Raw genomic sequence first — 20,000 nt, forward strand, 5'->3', positions numbered from 1 at the left:
TTTTTAGATTTCAAATTATTTTAGTTTTTTTCTTAGGATAAAATGTTGTATTTATTTAGATTTTCTTAGTTTGAATCAAACCGTCTTTTCTGTGTTTTATCATCAGCTTTTAAGGCTCAGTTGTCGGCCAGGATAAACCTCTCTATTGTTGTTGCTGTTGACAGGGACTCTGTCAGTGGAACCCGACTCGCTCACCCTCTCTGACACGGCGCTGGGATGCATGTGGACCAGCCTTTGGTTCCCGGCCCCCTGCATGCCACCCGGTGTCGTTCTGCAGGCTGCCACCTTCATCCAGCCAAACCCCCCCGCCATGCTGTTCAGAGCTGCAGAAACACATCAGTTTATTCTGCAGCGAATAAGGAGGGGTCCAGGAGACCCTCTGCAGACACTGATACTGGATCAGAGAGTACAGAGTGTAATATTAACCTGCTGCGATAAGAGGGAGAGAACAGGCACAGGGATGTTAGAGAAAACATGGGACCATTTTTAAATTCTAATTATGATTTCTATAAAAAAATGTATAACTCAATTTTATTTAAAGTGACAAATAACGAGATTTCATTTACATTTAAAAATGTGCTTTTTAATCTAAATAATAGGACATTTAAATGCAAATTAAAAGACATTTAAGTCACTTTAAAAAGTATTGAAATGTACAAATTCACTCAAATAAAAAACTAAATGATTATTAAACTGATGAAAAGGAAATGTCAATCATTAAAAAATGTACCTAATTTAAACAAATGAACAATACAAAAACATCAACACAACTGAACTCACTTTAAACACACACACTTCATTTAGGAAAATAATAACATTCATTCTCAAACTAACTTCAACCTCATTTTACCTGGCCATATTTTAATACGATTAAAGTGATTCATTCTAACTAACTTTAAAATAAGTGATCAATAATTAAACTTTTACTCACGAGCTTCACAACAACAGTGGTCCGTGCGCGTGCAGACTGCATGGTGCTGTGCAGCGCGAGCCCCTGTTCACCTTCATCTGACTCCTCTTCCTCATAAACACCTCAGCGCGCGACCCTGAAGGACACAGGTGAAGCTGAAGGACCGCGAGGCCACGAGGTAAAGTTTACATCCGGGTACCGAAAGACCTCAGGACACTCTGCTGCGTTCAGGGACACCAGGAAAAGCACAATCGTATTTTTCCTTTTAATTCAATGGCTTGAAATGTTTACTTTTCACAATGAGTTTACTAACTATTATTTTATTAATTATTATTGTGATTGTGATTGTTATTATTATTGTTATTGTGATTATTATTATTATTGTGATTGTTATTAGTAGGTTTTATTTTGAGGAACTATTATTTTATTTATTATTGTTTGTATTTCAAGGATCTATTATTGTATTTATTATGATTATGATTATTAGTTTTATTTTGAGGAACTATAGTTTTATTTATTAGTATTACCAAGTTTTTACTATTATTAATATTATTAATAATAGTAAAAACAATAATAATAATATATTTTGTTTTATTTTAGGGTTTAAACCAATTAAAGTGAGTTTACTAAAAGTATAAATGAAGGTCAAACGTAAGATTTTATGAGAAGCACTTGAAGGCAGCACTAATCAATACAGCTGTTAATTAAAGTTCTATCACTGATTTTAATTAAAGAGCAAAAAGCAACTTTAAAATAATAAGTCACACTTTAAGAATCTTTAACTTAGTGCTGTGTTGGCATGATACATATTAAATATAACTCAGGCATGATAAATATTTTTATTAAATTATTATTTGATTCAAATGAAATGGATTTAGGCTTTAGTACCAGAGCGCTCCTTTAAAGGAAACGTCATCACGTCACTACGTCATACTTAGCCCCGCCCCCTACGTCCACCAGGAAGCGATTCAAAACAAGTTTGAATCACATGGAGCCAGAGATTAGTTGCTAGGCTAATTTAGCACTTTATCAACACTGTATATTACATTAAAGCACGAGAGCTCCTCGCGAGGGGGGGAGGGGTAGTCTCTTTGTTCACCTGTACAGGAGGCGGGGGGGGGGGGGGGGTCTGATGTCGCAATCAGAACAGATGATCACAAGAGAGCTGCTGCAGAGTGAAGGTGAGTCTCCGGGGGGGTACCCAGATCTTTAGTTAAAGTAGAAGTACTCAGGTCTTGTACTTGAGTAAAGTAGAAGTACTCAGATCTTGTACTTGAGTAAAGTAGAAGTACTCAGGTCTTGTACTTGAGTAAAGTAGAAGTACTCAGGTCTTGTACTTGAGTAAAGTAGAAGTACTCAGATCTTGTACTTGAGTAAAGTAGAAGTACTCAGGTCTTGTACTTCAATAAAGTAGAAGTACTCAGATCTTGTACTTGAGTGAAGTAGAAGTACTCGGTCTTGTACTTGAGTAAAGTAGAAGTACTCAGGTCTTGTACTTCAATAAAGTAGAAGTACTCAGGTCTTGTACTTGAGTAAAGTAGAAGTACTCAGATCTTGTACTTGAGTAAAGTAGAAGTACTCAGGTCTTGTACTTGAGTAAAGTAGAAGTACTCAGATCTTGTACTTGAGTAAAGTAGAAGTACTCAGGTCTTGTACTTCAATAAAGTAGAAGTACTCAGGTCTTGTACTTGAGTAAAGTAGAAGTACTCAGATCTTGTACTTGAGTAAAGTAGAAGTACTCAGGTCTTGTACTTCAATAAAGTAGAAGTACTCAGATCTTGTACTTGAGTGAAGTAGAAGTACTCGGGTCTTGTACTTGAGTAAAGTAGAAGTACTCAGGTCTTGTACTTGAGTAAAGTAGAAGTACTCAGATCTTGTACTTGAGTAAAGTAGAAGTACTCAGATCTTGTACTTGAGTAAGTAGAAGTACTCAGATCTTGTACTTGAGTAAGGTAGAAGTACTCAGGTCTTGTACTTGAGTAAAGTAGAAGTACTCAGATCTTGTACTTGAGTAAAGTAGAAGTACTCAGATCTTGTACTTGAGTAAAGTAGAAGTACTCAGGTCTTGTACTTGAGTAAAGTAGAAGTACTCAGGTCTTGTACTTGAGTAAAGTAGAAGTACTCAGGTCTTGTACTTGAGTAAAGTAGAAGTACTCAGATCTTGTACTTGAGTAAAGTAGAAGTACTCAGGTCTTGTACTTGAGTAAAGTAGAAGTACTCAGATCTTGTACTTGAGTAAAGTAGAAGTACTCAGGTCTTGTACTTGAGTAAAGTAGAAGTACTCAGATCTTGTACTTGAGTAAAGTAGAAGTACTCAGTCTTGTACTTGAGTAAAGTAGAAGTACTCAGATCTTGTACTTGAGTAAAGTAGAAGTACTCAGGTCTTGTACTTGAGTAAAGTAGAAGTACTCAGATCTTGTACTTGAGTAAAGTAGAAGTACTCAGATCTTGTACTTGAGTAAAGTAGAAGTACTCAGGTCTTGTACTTGAGTAAAGTAGAAGTACTCAGATCTTGTACTTGAGTAAAGTAGAAGTACTCAGATCTTGTACTTGAGTAAAGTAGAAGTACTCAGGTCTTGTACTTGAGTAAAGTAGAAGTACTCAGATCTTGTACTTGAGTAAAGTAGAAGTACTCAGGTCTTGTACTTGAGTAAAGTAGAAGTACTCAGATCTTGTACTTGAGTAAAGTAGAAGTACTCAGATCTTGTACTTGAGTAAAGTAGAAGTACTCAGGTCTTGTACTTGAGTAAAGTAGAAGTACTCAGATCTTGTACTTGAGTAAAGTAGAAGTACTCAGGTCTTGTACTTGAGTAAAGTAGAAGTACTCAGATCTTGTACTTGAGTAAAGTAGAAGTACTCAGGTCTTGTACTTGAGTAAGGATAGAAGTACTCAGATCTTGTACTTGAGTAAAGTAGAAGTACTCAGATCTTGTACTTGAGTAAGGATAGAAGTACTCAGGTCTTGTACTTGAGTAAGTAGAAGTACTCAGATCTTGTACTTGAGTAAAGTAGAAGTACTCAGGTCTTGTACTTGAGTAAGTAGAAGTACTCAGATCTTGTACTTGAGTAAAGTAGAAGTACCAGAGTGTAGGAATACTCTGTCACAGTAAAGTATTCTAAATGTTCCTCCAGTGAAAGTAGAAAGTACTCTCCTCTAAATGTACTTAAAGTAGCGACAGTAAAAGTAGTCATTGTCTGATTGGTCCATTTCAGAATAATATCTCTGATATGTTTTATAATGATTGATCATTAAAGTGTTCTCAGAGCTGGTAAAGGTGCAGCTAGTTTGAATGCTGTGTATACTGCAGGGTAGCTGCTGGATTTACTGCAGGTGAACTACAGTCTGATTTAAGGGAGATTATATTTACCATCAGTAATCAGATCTGCCTAGCAACTACAGGGGTTAAATAATGTAGAGGAGTGAAAGTACACAGTTTACTCTGGTTATTTTATTGTTATAGACTTTATTTAAACAGGGTCTTTGACACCTGGTCTCACAAGGCTGCTCTGATAATAAAGAGTAATAGAAAACACTCTGAGTCTCAGTTCATATCAACAAATGAAACAGGAATCAGACCAAGGTCGTCTCCGGGGGGCTGCACTCACTGCTCAGTGTCTGAGGGGTTTCATTTAATAAATGAGACCACTGTGTCTCATGGTCTAAGATCTAAAAGCCCACGTTTAGTCACTTTTCTGCATTAAAAATATGGCTGCATCAAACCACTATTTTCGCTTTATATTCATGATTTGGTGTAAAAAGCTCAGAAAGCTCAGAAAGCTCAGAAAGCCCTTAAATATGGAAATGTGTTCACTTTAATGTGAACCCAGAGGAAAGCAGTGCATCAGCAGGTTAGAGGGGCTGGAGGGAGCAGAGAGGACCTCATGGTTTATAATGTGAATGAATGAACGGCCTAACTTAAGCATTTATAAATAAACCTCTTGTTGTCTTTGACCTTGAATCTCCTCTCAGAGGTCACGGCTGTTTTTAAATCCCCCCCCTCTCTGAAGGAAGTCAGTATTTTTGGAGCTGCTAAGCGGGGGAAAGTTGACAAATTGTGTGTGTGTGTGTGTGTGTGTGTGTGTGTGTGTGTGTGTGTGTGTGTGTGTGTGTGTGTGTGTGTGTGTGTGTGTGTGTGTGTGTGTGTGTGTGTGTGTGTGTGTGTGTGTGTGTGTGTGTGTGTGTGTGTGTGTGTGTGTGTGTGTGTGTGTGTGTGTGTGTGTGTGTGTGTGTGTGTGTGTGTGTGTGTGTGTGTGTGTGTGTGTGTGTGTGTGTGTGTGTGTGTGTGTGTGTGTGTGTGTTATAATCGGAGTGTTGCCCCCAGGGTTTCATCCTCCGATTCTATCCATCTATCATCTCAAGCTAATGCACCTGCAGGATTCTTCTTCTTCTGGGTTAAATGCACTTTTTCTAAGTCCATAAAACCCCTGCAGACTACACACACCCTCACACACATACCCTCATACACACACCCTCATACCCCTCCCCCCTTCCTGATGCCTGCAGGCTCCGACTCTCCCTGATGGACGCGGCGCTGCAGAAGCGTTTCTCGGCGCTGGACTACGTGATCTTCGCGCTGCTGCTCGCTACCTCCCTCGCCATCGGGCTGTACCACGCTCTGTCGGGGGGGCGGCAGCGCACCACGCAGGAGTTCCTGATGGCCGACCGCAGCATGAGCTGTCTGCCCGTCTCGCTGTCGCTCATCGCCTCCTTCCAGTCCGCCGTGGCCATCATCGGCGTGCCGGGGGAGATCTACGCCCACGGGACGCAGTACTGGTTCATCGGCTGCTCCTACGTCCTGGGCCTCCTCCTCCCTGCTCACATCTTCATCCCCGTTCTCTACAGACTGAGGATCAGCAGCGCCTACCAGGTGAGAGGAAGACTTTACTGGATACTTATCACCCCCAACATCCTCCTCTGTGCATCAGTACTCCCCCAGTGTTTCCTCCAATGCTGCACGGGGAACAAAGAGTCACAAACACAGAGAAAGTCTCGAGGATTTAAGTTAAAACTGCTAAACTCCAGCTGAATATTCCCAGACCCTCTCTTCTGTCACTGGATTATATTATATAAGTGTTGCTTCATCTTTACCGGCACATAACTTGTGAAAATATTGTGCAACAGTGGAACAGCGCATGCAAAAAGCAAAGTAAAAGACCGGCATATTGAATAAAGAGGGAGCACACTTTCATAACGATATGTGCACATCCAAGGTCCTGAAGATAAGCAGCAGCAGTAGAAGAAAACAAGAAGCAGCACAAAGTGAGATAACAGTGAGAAAAGTAAATATATGAAAGTATGTTTATCCTCGCTTCGGTTTCTGTTTGCAGGTTGAACAATACTTTAGAAACAGCATCTAAAGGACAATTTGCTCCCAAAATGTTCCTCTGTAACTCAGTTAATCACCCTGTGTTACCTTGACTGCTCCACAGGGAACACATCTGTATGAAAGCATCTGTTTACCACCTCCTGCAGACGTCTCTGTTCTGCTCCCTGCTGCACGAGCACAGGACTTTTACCTGGAACTGTTTTATTAAAAACAGTATAGTGCTGCAGAGCTTTCAGATGGATCTGCTTTTGTTCAAACTCAGTCTGTGCAAATGTTCTACTTGTTCTGCTTCTTCCCTCCCTGAGGAGCCATGAGAGAAAGTTACTCTAAGTATTGAAAGCATCCCTGGGGAGGGACTCACAGGTATTTGTTGTTTTGTTCCTCAGTATCTGGAGCTGCGCTTCAGTAAGGCGGTGCGAATCTGTGGGACCGTGACCTTCATCTTCCAGACGGTGAGCTTCACACTAACACTAAACACACTTCACAATAACAGTGTGAAATAAAGCATCACGTTTCTCTCCAATGGAAAAACCTTCTTCCATAGTTTTTTATTTACAGCAACAGGAGAAGTAACAACACGAGTAATGAATAATACAATCACTTTAGAGTCCTCCAAAACACACGTATTATTGTATTCATTCATTACAGCAAAATCAAACAAAGAAACACTTTTTTTTATTGTTTTTTTAAATGAAAATGTTAATAAAAATAAACCAAAAGGAGCTGAAATAACACAACTGAAGAAAAGCAGCATTAATAATAAATCACAATGAACGAAGCGTGGTTTATTCAGTGTACATTTGTACATGTTTACAATCCTCTCTGTTGTTCTGCAGGTTGTGTACATGGGACTGTGTGTGTACACTCCTGCCTTTGCACTGAACGCAGGTCAGAAAAGTTCCATTTATTTCACTGAAATATGTTGTATTTTATGTATTTAATAGAGATGTTTGATTAAATATGACTTCCTTCAGTTACTGGATTTGAGATCTGGGCCGCCGTGCTCGCCATCGGACTGGTGTGCACGTTGTACACGACCATCGTAAGTTACAGCTTTCTATTTGACTTATAGTTATTATAAATAACTTATATATGTTTATTAAATGAATAATATGTGTATTTTAAAGACATAAAGGGTGTAAGATTTTCATTGCCAACATATACGCTGTATCTGCTGTGCATATGACAAATAAAACCTTGAAACTTTTAAATCAACAAATACAAATGTACGTTTTAGGCCTTCAATGTATTTTAAAAATATACTTAAAGGTCTAGCATTTATTTTAAATTCAATAAATGCATTTTATTTTAAAGGCATTAAAAGGTATTTTACATCAAATGCAAAATATATTTTATAGGCATAAAATATATTTTGAATAAGACATAAAAAGTCTTAAAAATCAACAAATAACATTTCATTTAAAACAGCTCATAAAAAAAATAGTTTAAAGACGTAAAAAGTGTTTTAGGTCAAACAATGAGAACATGTTTTAAAAGAATACGGTTTATCTAAAAACTAAAAGATGAAAATCATAAAAGGGATTTTAATCCAAATAATAATATTTTAAAAGCATAAAAGATCTTTTAAATCAGCTAATAATAATAACAATAACAACAACAATAATAATAATAACAATAATAATAATAACAACAACAACAACAATAATAATATCAACAACAATAATAACAATAATAATGATGATAATGATGATGATAATTTTAATAATGATACACATTTCTAAATATATTTTAGTCCAAAACCCAAAGATATTCCTTTTTTTAAATATGAAAACCACAGAGCAGAGCAGCAGATAAGAGAGGCTGGAACAGACCTTTGATGGTTCTGGTTCAGCTCTGGTTAACTCCCCCTGTCCCCTCTCCTCTCCCCCTTCTCAGGGGGGTCTGAAGGCCGTGATCTGGACGGACGTCTTCCAGACCGCGGTGATGTTTGCTGGGCAGCTGGCCGTCATCGTGGTGGGGGTGCAGAAGACCGGGGGAGCGTCGGAGGTCTGGAGGAAAGTCCGGGAGGGAAACCGCATTGCTGGCCTCGAGTGAGTCCTCAGGAACACAGTCCTTTATTTATTGTTATTTACCGACTTTTTATTTGTTTACTCTCTTCTCTTATTCCTTCCTCATTTTTTATCTATATTTTCTGAGGTATTCAAAGTATTTGATGTGTTTTTTTCTTCCCTGTCAGTCTGAACCCGGACCCCACGGAGAGACACACCTTCTGGACCCTGGGGGTTGGGGGGGTGTTCCTCATGCTGTCCCTGTACGGAGTCAACCAGTCCCAGGTGCAGAGATACCTGAGCGCCCGCTCGGAGAGGGAGGCTGTCAGGTACACACACACACACACACACACACACACACACACACACACACACACACACACACACACACACACACACACTCTCACACTATATATTAATATAACAGACCCCCCCCCCCCCCAGGTCAGTATACATGGTGTTCCCCCCCCTGCAGCTCTCTCTGGCTCTCAGCTGTGTGATGGGGCTCGTTATGTTCGCTCGTTACTGTGGAGAGGAATCCCCCCGCTGGGCACCTCCAACAGGGACGCTGTGAGTTATTACTCCTTTATTACTCTGTTATTACTCCTCTATTACTCCTGTTATTACTCCTTTATTACTCCTTTATTACTCCTCTATTACTCCTCTATTACTCCTGTTATTACTCCTTTATTACTCTGTTATTACTCCTCTATTACTCCTGTTATTACTCCTTTATTACTCCTTTATTACTCCTTTATTACTCCTCTATTACTCCTGTTATTACTCCTCTATTACTCCTGTTATTACTCCTGTTATTACTCCTCTATTACTCCTTTATTACTCCTGTTATTACTCCTCTATTACTCCTGTTATTACTCCTTTATTACTCCTCTATTACTCCTGTTATTACTCCTGTTATTACTCCTGTTATTACTCCTTTATTACTCCTCTATTACTCCTGTTATTACTCTGTATTACTCCTTTATTACTCTGTTATTACTCCTTTATTACTCTCTATTACTCCTTTATTACTCCTGTATTACTCCTTTATTACTCCTGTTATTACTCCTTTATTACTCTGTTATTACTCCTCTATTACTCCTTTATTTCCCTTATTACTCCTTTATTACTCCTTTATTACCTCCTCTATTACTCCTTTATTCCTTATACTCCTGTTATTACTCCTTTATTACTCCTGTTATTACTCCTGTATACTCCTGTTATTACTCCTTTATTACTCCTGTTATTACTCCTTTATTACTCCTCTATTACTCTGTTATTACTCCTTTATTACTCCTGTTATTACTCCTTTATTACTCCTCTATTACTCCTGTTATTACTCCTTTATTACTCCTCTATTACTCCTTTATTACTCTGTTATTACTCTGTTATTACTCCTGTTATTACTCCTTTATTACTCTCTATTACTCTGTTATTACTCCTGTTATTACTCCTGTATACTCCTCTATTATCCTGTTATTACTCTGCTTTCTTTATTACTCTTTATTACTCCTTTACTCCTCTATTACTCCTTTATTACTCCTGTTATTACTCCTTTATTACTCCTCTATTACTCCTGTTATTACTCCTTTATTACTCCTGTTATTACTCCTTTATTCCTTTATTACTCCTTTATTACTCCTCTATTACTCCTTTATTCCTTTATTACTCCTTTATTACTCCTTTATTACTCTGTTATTACTCCTTTATTACTCCTGTTATATTCCTTTATTACTCCTTTATTACTCCTGTTATTACTCCTTTATTACTCCTCTATTACTCCTGTTATTACTCCTGTTATTACTCCTTTATTACTCCTGTTATTACTCCTTTATTACTCTGTTATTACTCCTTTATTACTCCTCTATTACTCCTTTATTCCTTTATTACTCCTGTTATTACTCCTTTATTACTCCTCTATTACTCCTTTATTACTCCTGTTATTACTCCTTTATTACTCCTGTTATTACTCCTGTTATTACTCCTGTTATTACTCCTTTATTACTCCTCTATTACTCCTCTATTACTCCTTTATTACTCCTGTTATTACTCCTCTATTACTCCTGTTATTACTCCTTTATTACTCCTCTATTACTCCTTTATTACTCCTGTTATTACTCCTGTTATTACTCCTGTTATTACTCCTTTATTACTCCTCTATTACTCCTGTTATTACTCCTGTTATTATTCCTTTATTACTCTGTTATTACTCCTCTATTACTCCTGTTATTACTCCTGTTATTACTCCTTTATTACTCCTTTATTACTCCTGTTATTACTCCTTTATTACTCCTCTATTACTCCTGTTATTACTCCTGTTATTATTCCTTTATTACTCTGTTATTACTCCTCTATTACTCCTTTATTACTCCTGTTATTACTCCTTTATTACTCCTCTATTACTCCTGTTATTACTCCTTTATTACTCCTGTTATTACTCCTTTATTACTCCTGTTATTACTCCTTTATTACTCCTGTTATTACTCCTTTATTACTCTGTTATTACTCCTTTATTCCTCTATTACTCCTGTTATTACTCCTTTATTACTCCTGTTATTACTCCTGTTATTACTCCTGTTATTACTCCTGTTATTACTCCTTTATTACTCCTGTTATTACTCCTTTATTACTCCTGTTATTACTCCTTTATTACTCCTGTTATTACTCTGTTATTACTCCTGTTATTACTCCTTTATTCCTTTATTACTCCTTTATTACTCCTTTATTACTCTGTTATTACTCCTTTATTACTCCTTTATTCCTTTATTACTCCTTTATTACTCCTTTATTACTCTGTTATTACTCCTTTATTACTCCTGTTATTATTCCTTTATTACTCCTTTATTACTCCTGTTATTACTCCTTTATTACTCCTCTATTACTCCTGTTATTACTCCTGTTATTACTCCTTTATTACTCCTGTTATTACTCCTTTATTACTCCTCTATTACTCCTGTTATTACTCCTGTTATTACTCCTTTATTACTCTGTTATTACTCCTTTATTACTCCTTTATTCCTTTATTACTCCTTTATTACTCCTGTTATTACTCCTTTATTACTCCTGTTATTACTCCTTTATTACTCCTCTATTACTCCTGTTATTACTCCTGTTATTACTCCTTTATTACTCTGTTATTACTCCTTTATTACTCCTGTTATTATTCCTTTATTACTCCTTTATTACTCCTGTTATTACTCCTTTATTACTCCTGTTATTACTCCTTTATTACTCCTGTTATTATTCCTTTATTACTCCTGTTATTACTCCTGTTATTACTCCTGTTATTACTCCTTTATTACTCCTGTTATTACTCCTTTATTACTCCTTTATTACTCCTGTTATTACTCCTGTTATTACTCCTGTTATTACTCCTTTATTACTCCTGTTATTACTCCTTTATTACTCCTGTTATTACTCCTTTATTACTCCTGTTATTATTCCTTTATTACTCCTTTATTACTCCTGTTATTACTCCTTTATTCCTTTATTACTCCTTATTACTCCTTTATTACTCTGTTATTACTCCTTTATTACTCCTTTATTCCTTTATTACTCCTTTATTACTCCTTTATTACTCTGTTATTACTCCTTTATTACTCCTGTTATTATTCCTTTATTACTCCTTTATTACTCCTGTTATTACTCCTTTATTACTCCTCTATTACTCCTGTTATTACTCCTGTTATTACTCCTTTATTACTCCTGTTATTACTCCTTTATTACTCCTTTATTCCTTTATTACTCCTTTATTACTCCTTTATTACTCTGTTATTACTCCTTTATTACTCCTTTATTCCTTTATTACTCCTTTATTACTCCTTTATTACTCTGTTATTACTCCTTTATTACTCCTGTTATTATTCCTTTATTACTCCTTTATTACTCCTGTTATTACTCCTTTATTACTCCTCTATTACTCCTGTTATTACTCCTGTTATTACTCCTTTATTACTCCTGTTATTACTCCTTTATTACTCCTCTATTACTCCTGTTATTACTCCTGTTATTACTCCTTTATTACTCTGTTATTACTCCTTTATTACTCCTTTATTCCTTTATTACTCCTTTATTACTCCTGTTATTACTCCTTTATTACTCCTGTTATTACTCCTTTATTACTCCTCTATTACTCCTGTTATTACTCCTGTTATTACTCCTTTATTACTCTGTTATTACTCCTTTATTACTCCTGTTATTATTCCTTTATTACTCCTTTATTACTCCTGTTATTACTCCTTTATTACTCCTGTTATTATTCCTTTATTACTCCTTTATTACTCCTGTTATTACTCCTTTATTACTCCTGTTATTACTCCTGTTATTATTCCTTTATTACTCCTGTTATTACTCCTGTTATTACTCCTGTTATTACTCCTGTTATTACTCCTTTATTACTCCTGTTATTACTCCTGTTATTACTCCTTTATTACTCCTGTTATTACTCCTTTATTACTCCTGTTATTACTCCTTTATTACTCCTGTTATTACTCCTTTATTACTCCTGTTATTATTCCTTTATTACTCCTTTATTACTCCTGTTATTACTCCTTTATTACTCCTTTATTCCTTATTACTCCTTTATTACTCCTTTATTACTCTGTTATTACTCCTTTATTACTCCTTTATTCCTTTATTACTCCTTTATTACTCCTTTATTACTCTGTTATTACTCCTTTATTACTCCTGTTATTATTCCTTTATTACTCCTTTATTACTCCTGTTATTACTCCTTTATTACTCCTCTATTACTCCTGTTATTACTCCTGTTATTACTCCTTTATTACTCCTGTTATTACTCCTTTATTACTCCTTTATTCCTTTATTACTCCTTTATTACTCCTTTATTACTCTGTTATTACTCCTTTATTACTCCTTTATTCCTTTATTACTCCTTTATTACTCCTTTATTACTCTGTTATTACTCCTTTATTACTCCTGTTATTACTCCTTTATTACTCCTGTTATTACTCCTTTATTACTCCTCTATTACTCCTGTTATTACTCCTGTTATTACTCCTTTATTACTCCTGTTATTACTCCTTTATTACTCCTCTATTACTCCTGTTATTACTCCTGTTATTACTCCTTTATTACTCTGTTATTACTCCTTTATTACTCCTTTATTCCTTTATTACTCCTTTATTACTCCTGTTATTACTCCTTTATTACTCCTGTTATTACTCCTTTATTACTCCTCTATTACTCCTGTTATTACTCCTGTTATTACTCCTTTATTACTCTGTTATTACTCCTTTATTACTCCTGTTATTATTCCTTTATTACTCCTTTATTACTCCTGTTATTACTCCTTTATTACTCCTCTATTACTCCTGTTATTACTCCTGTTATTACTCCTTTATTACTCCTGTTATTACTCCTTTATTACTCTGTTATTACTCCTTTATTACTCCTCTATTACTCCTTTATTCCTTTATTACTCCTGTTATTACTCCTTTATTACTCCTCTATTACTCCTTTATTCCTTTATTACTCCTGTTATTACTCCTTTATTACTCCTGTTATTACTCCTGTTATTACTCCTTTATTACTCCTCTATTACTCCTTTATTACTCCTGTTATTACTCCTCTATTACTCCTGTTATTACTCCTTTATTACTCCTCTATTACTCCTTTATTACTCCTGTTATTACTCCTGTTATTACTCCTTTATTACTCCTCTATTACTCCTGTTATTACTCCTGTTATTATTCCTTTATTACTCTGTTATTACTCCTCTATTACTCCTTTATTACTCCTGTTATTACTCCTTTATTACTCCTCTATTACTCCTGTTATTACTCCTTTATTACTCCTGTTATTACTCCTTTATTACTCCTGTTATTACTCCTTTATTACTCTGTTATTACTCCTTTATTCCTCTATTACTCCTTTATTCCTTTATTACTCTGTTATTACTCCTGTTATTACTCCTTTATTACTCCTCTATTATTCCTTTATTACTCCTTTATTACTCCTGTTATTACTCCTGTTATTACTCCTGTTATTACTCCTTTATTACTCCTGTTATTACTCCTGTTATTACTCCTTTATTACTCCTGTTATTACTCCTTTATTACTCCTGTTATTACTCCTTTATTACTCCTTTATTCCTTTATTACTCCTGTTATTACTCCTTTATTACTCCTGTTATTACTCCTGTTATTACTCCTGTTATTACTCCTGTTATTACTCCTTTATTACTCCTGTTATTACTCCTGTTATTACTCCTTTATTACTCCTGTTATTACTCCTTTATTACTCCTGTTATTACTCCTGTTATTACTCCTGTTATTACTCCTTTATTACTCTGTTATTACTCCTGTTATTACTCCTGTTATTACTCCTTTATTACTCCTTTATTACTCCTGTTATTACTCCTGTTATTACTCCTTTATTACTCTGTTATTACTCCTGTTATTACTCCTGTTATTACTCCTTTATTACTCCTGTTATTATTCCTTTATTACTCCTTTATTACTCCTGTTATTACTCCTGTTATTACTCCTGTTATTACTCCTGTTATTACTCCTGTTATTATTCCTTTATTACTCCTTTATTACTCCTGTTATTACTCCTGTTATTACTCCTTTATTACTCCTTTATTACTCCTGTTATTACTCCTTTATTACTCCTGTTATTACTCCTTTATTACTCCTTTATTACTCCTGTTATTACTCCTTTATTACTCCTTTATTACTCCTGTTATTACTCCTTTATTACTCCTGTTATTACTCCTTTATTACTCCTTTATTACTCCTTTATTACTCCTTTATTACTGCTGTTATAACATGTGTATGTTATTGTTTCCTCAGATGGTGATGTATTTTGTGATGGACATGCTGGAGGGGCTGCCGGGTCTCCCTGGTCTGTTTGTGGCGTGTCTGTTCAGCGCTGCGCTCAGGTACACTGCTTCCTTAAGTCCCCAAACAGACTTGAAATATGGAAGGTGGACTGCTACTTGGAGAGGTCCCAGTTCACCTCCTAGGCTCTGCTGTGGTGCCCTTGAGCAAGGCACCGGACACCTCCAATCCCCCCTCCCTCCTCCCCGGGCACTGCACAATAGCTGCCCACTGCATTTTTAATGAAGTTACATGAAAACAAACAATTTTATTTTCTACATAATTGATCATTTTATTTCTATGAATAAATATGATTTATTTCTTCATTAATGTTTCTTCATTTATACAAAAATATATACATATTGTAGTAGATTCAATATAGTATTTACTTCCTGCTGCAGCTCCATCTCCTCCTCCTTTAACTCCTTGGCCACGGTGACGATGGAGGACCTGATCAAACCTAGATTCCCCACCATGACGGAGGCCAGAGCCACGCTGCTGTCCAAGGCTTTAGGTCAGCTGTCAATAAATATACAAACATAAATAATAACAACGATTGATATTAAAGTTTGATCTGCTCCTCCGGCAGCGCTGTTCTACGGGCTGCTGTGTCTCGCCATGGCCTTCCTCACTCACCTGATGGGAGACTCGGTGCTGCAGGTAAACCCTCAGCCTTCATAATGAATAATAAATAACTGAATGTTTATTTTATGTATGTCTCTTTCTGTTTGACCTGCAGGTGGCGCTGAAGATCTTCGGGATGGTTGGGGGTCCGGTTCTGGGTCTGTTCTGTCTTGGGATGTTCTTCCCCTGGGCGAACTCCACCGTGAGTCTCACCAACACTGTTTTATTCATTTATAAATGTATTATTTAGCTTATTTATCTATTCACATTTGTATTTGATTTATTGATGTATTTTTAAAATAATGTATTAATTAAATTGTTCATTTATTTATTTGAATTATTGTTCTCTTTTTTATTTAGTATTCATTGTTTTATATTTTAAATTAATTATGTATTCATTTAAATATATTCATTGATTTGAATTGTTTTCATTTATGGGTGTATTGTTTTATCTGTTATTCATTTTTATTTTATTAATTCAATTGTTCATTTATATATTCATTTATTAACTTATTCAATTAGTAGTTTAATTATTCAAATTGTATTTTCTATCATTTTATTAATTCAGTTGTTCATTTATTTATTCATTTGAATTATTTTTCAATCATCATAATGGTCATAATCATTGTAGGTGCAGCTGTAGGTGTAGATGCAGCTGTAGGTGTAGATGCAGCTGTAGGTGTAGATGCAGCTGTAGGTGTAGATGCAGCTGTAGGTGTAGATGCAGCTGTAGGTGTAGATGCAGCTGTAGGTGCAGCTGTAGGTATAGATGCAGCTGTAGGTGTAGATGCAGCTGTAGATGCAGATGTAGGTGTAGGTGTAGATGCAGCTGTAGATGCAGGTGTAGGTGTAGATGCAGCTGTAGGTGTAGATTCAGCTGTAGGTACAGCTGTAGGTGTAGATGCAGCTGTAGGTGTAGATGCAGCTGTAGGTGCAGCTGTAGGTGTAGATGCAGCTGTAGGTGTAGATTCAGCTGTAGGTACAGCTGTAGGTGTAGATGCAGCTGTAGGTGTAGATGCAGCTGTAGATGCAGATGTAGGTGTAGGTGTAGATGCAGCTGTAGATGCAGGTGTAGGTGTAGATGCAGCTGTAGGTGTAGCTGTAGGTGTAGATTCAGCTGTAGGTACAGATGTAGGTGTAGGTGTAGATGCAGCTGTAGATGCAGGTGTAGGTGTAGATGCAGCTGTAGGTGTAGATTCAGCTGTAGGTACAGATGTAGGTGTAGGTGTAGATGCAGCTGTAGATGCAGGTGTAGGTGTAGGTGCAGCTGTAGGTGTAGATTCAGCTGTAGGTACAGCTGTCGATGCAGCTATAGATGCAGGTGTAGGTGTAGATGCAGCTGTAGATGCAGATGTAGGTGTAGATTCAGCTGTAGGTACAGCTGTAGATGCAGATGTAGGTGTAGATGCAGATGCAGATGTAGATGCAGATGTAGATGCAGATGTAGATGCAGATGTACCTGTAGGTGTATAAAGGTTGTCTGTTTCCTCTCGGACTCTCTGATGTTAGTCATTGAAAACATCATTTACATGTTTCAGGTGTGTGTTTCAGGTGTGTGTTTCAGGTGTGTGTTTCAGGTGTGTGTTTCAGGTGTGTGTTTCAGGTGTGTGTTTCAGGTGTGTGTTTCAGGTGTGTTTCAGGTGTGTGTTTCAGGTGTGTGTTTCAGGTGTGTGTTTCAGGTGTGTGTTTCAGGTAGCAGGACGGGTGGCCCCTTGATTTAGAATATATCCTCCTTTTATAAACCAACAGTGTCTCTCTTTGTGAGTGTGTGTGTGTGTGTGTGTGTGTGTGGGGGGTGGGGGGGGGGGGCGGCAACACAGGGTATTTGCATGCAGTGTTGAACTCACTTCACCATCACTCCTAAACTCAGGGGAGTGGGGGGGAGGAACACAGGGTGTAAGATATATTGCATATATTGTTGTTTATGGGCATTATTTATGCCCTCTTTTTGAAGGCTCTTGGGGCACCTGGGTAATATGGTGGTGGGATTAGAGCACCACTAGGGACATGGTTTTTACCACTGGGAAAGCACGAGGAGGCCGAGGAGAGGTACAGGGAAAGGTTGAATGTCCTTTAGTTTGAGGGATGGAATGACGGGATAAATGCAGGAGAGGATGTTCTTCTCCGGATCATTCCCATGCATAGGTTTCTTCCCGCCTCACAGGGATTTCAGCCTCTGCAGACCGTTTACATGCACTAACACCTCACACCACAGGAGAGGGAGCTCCACAGAGAGCAGAACCGGGCCTCTTTAAGACTGATTCCTCTGTTTCAGGGGGCAGTGGCGGGTCTGCTGTCCGGACTGGGTCTGGTGTTCTGGGTCGGGGTCGGCAGCATTGTGAACCGCGGCGCCGGCACCAAGACGCTGCCTCCAAGCTGCAGAGCTGCAAACGCCTCGGCGCACCTGCAGGAGGTGCTGTGGAACGTCACTCTGAGGTAACAGGCTTCCGTTAGTCTGGTGGTGCGGCAGCAAGGCATCATGGGAGATGTAGTCTTCAGCCTCAGCGTATATTACTGTTTACGCATTTTAATATCACTTATCGTTAAATTATAATGGATAAAAGAAGTTAGTGAGGAGGCAAGCAAAGAAAACACCCAAACAGTGATTCTGTCCTTTATGGGGTTCTTCTTTGTGTTTTTGGAAGTACATTTTAAAAGGATTATAATCTAACAAATAAAACATATTTAAAACACTCATTATCGTAAAGGATCCAGATCTTCACTTTTCATGTTAAAACTGCTTTTGCATGCTCCCTTATGTCCCCGTTATGAAACTGTACCAAACCCTCTCTGTTGTGCAGCCGCCCCTCCGGACTGAAGAGGCTGTACTCGCTGTCCTACATGTGGTACAGCGCCTTCAGCTGCCTCAGCGTCGTCTTCGTCGGACTCTTCGTCAGCTTCCTCTCAGGTCAGAATACCTAAATATAAAGAACGTGTTTGCTGTCAGTCAGAGAACATCTCTGTGCCATCATTAGCCGGGTTTCTCTAGTAAAGTATAGCATGCGGCGCTAACGTCACACCTGGCCTAAATTAAGAGTCTACATTTAAAAAAGTCCAAACTTAGAAAGAGTCAGACATTTGAAAAAGAATTGAACATTTTGAAGTTGACATTTTGAAAGAAAGTCGGATCTTTTAGTAAAAAAGTCAGAAATCTCAGTCTCAGTGTCAGCCTGCTGCCTGCCACTCGTCCCCCGCAGACCCCCCGGACATCCATCCCCTACTTATTCTCCGTAAGCTGTCTCTGCCGTCTGACCAGACATCTGACCCCATCTCCATATCTCTGGACTCAGTAAACCCTTTCTGACCCACAGAGAGATTGATTCCTGGCAGCACTTTAACATTTAACACAGGAGAATCTGTGTTTTGGTTTGAGGGGGGGCGCCAACAGAGAGAGGAGCAGAGCCCCTGATACCGGTTTGGACTAAAGCCTGCTTCTCATTTGTGCATGAAGATAATGTGCAATCGTTTTCGTTTGTTTATTCTCTCCACTTTATCTTGATCATGTGAACTTTATTATCCATCTGTTCCTCTCTCTCTGGTTGCTGCTCTACCTCTGCACCCCTCCCGCTCTGGGACCACTGAAGGATATTTGATCTTGTATTAACTGTTGATTATAGGTATGTGTTTTGTGTGCAGGCCCTCTGAAGGAGGAGGACGTGGCTCCAGGAACAGTTTATCCGTGTTTAGGGAAGCTGCTGTGTTTCCTTCCTGAACGTCTGAAGAAGAAGCTGTGCTGCGTCACGCCGCTGGGACACACGGTGAATTAAGCTTCAGTCAAAATGGGTCGGCTTTTTCCAATATTGGCCGCCTCACTACACATTATCCCTGACTTATTATCAATTATTTTATCATTTTTCAGAAGGAGAATCCATTACGTTTGCACCGTATGAGTCTTTAATCCCTTCCAATAAAACATAATTCAGCAGATAAAGGCAGTCCTTGAATAACCCGTGAACATCATTGTTTCACTCTGAAGTGACTTGTGATATGAAATCTGTTTTATTGTTTAGTTTATTTACGTTAAGTTGAAATACCTCATTTTTCTTGTAGTTTATTAAAAAACCAGGTATTCTTCTGATGTTCCACCTGCCTTTCTGTTTTAAGAGACATGTAGTGTTTGATTTTCCAACTGTATTTAATCTGTGTATCCTCCTGCAGCTGGCGGCTCCACAGAAGGAGATGAACAGTCTGACTCAGGAGGACGGAGAACCAGCGGAGGCTCAGACTCTGCTGATTGAGCGAGAAACTAACGTGTGAAATATACGTTAAACATCTGGAGACACGAAGC

At 37.6% G+C, this 20,000-nt stretch overlaps 2 protein-coding genes across 3 annotated transcripts in view; one reads left to right on the forward strand and one right to left on the reverse strand.

The window, feature by feature from the left end:
- The window catches only part of coq8ab (coenzyme Q8A, genome duplicate b), a 10,222-nt gene extending 9,105 nt beyond the window's left edge, over positions 1-1,117 (reverse strand). Inside the window, exons 1-2 of one of the 2 annotated variants that reach the window (XM_063908970.1) lie at positions 932-1,117; positions 196-323 (exon numbers count right to left, since the gene is read on the reverse strand). In XM_063908970.1, coding sequence (XP_063765040.1) covers positions 196-312 — 117 coding nt within the window. In that variant the 5' untranslated portion in view covers positions 313-323; positions 932-1,117. Of the gene's footprint in view, positions 1-195; positions 430-931 lie in introns of both variants that reach the window. The other variant, XM_063908972.1, reaches the window with a different exon arrangement.
- A 905-nt stretch (positions 1,118-2,022) lies between these two features.
- The window catches only part of slc5a6b (solute carrier family 5 member 6), a 19,634-nt gene continuing 1,656 nt past the window's right edge, over positions 2,023-20,000 (forward strand). Inside the window, 17 exon segments of the mRNA XM_063908033.1 lie at positions 2,023-2,091; positions 5,415-5,778; positions 6,624-6,689; positions 7,074-7,125; positions 7,212-7,279; positions 8,134-8,288; positions 8,435-8,575; positions 8,691-8,788; positions 8,791-8,816; positions 15,062-15,150; positions 15,490-15,602; positions 15,678-15,742; positions 15,822-15,914; positions 17,988-18,148; positions 18,514-18,620; positions 19,349-19,470; positions 19,871-20,000. The exon segment at positions 19,871-20,000 is cut by the window's right edge and continues 1,656 nt beyond it. Of these exon segments, the coding sequence (XP_063764103.1) occupies positions 5,431-5,778; positions 6,624-6,689; positions 7,074-7,125; positions 7,212-7,279; positions 8,134-8,288; positions 8,435-8,575; positions 8,691-8,788; positions 8,791-8,816; positions 15,062-15,150; positions 15,490-15,602; positions 15,678-15,742; positions 15,822-15,914; positions 17,988-18,148; positions 18,514-18,620; positions 19,349-19,470; positions 19,871-19,969 (1,803 nt within the window). The 5' untranslated portion in view covers positions 2,023-2,091; positions 5,415-5,430 and the 3' untranslated portion in view covers positions 19,970-20,000.

Source organism: Eleginops maclovinus, chromosome 19 (assembly GCF_036324505.1).
Source record: "Eleginops maclovinus isolate JMC-PN-2008 ecotype Puerto Natales chromosome 19, JC_Emac_rtc_rv5, whole genome shotgun sequence".
In the NCBI taxonomy this organism is placed as follows: domain Eukaryota; kingdom Metazoa; phylum Chordata; class Actinopteri; order Perciformes; family Eleginopidae; genus Eleginops; species Eleginops maclovinus.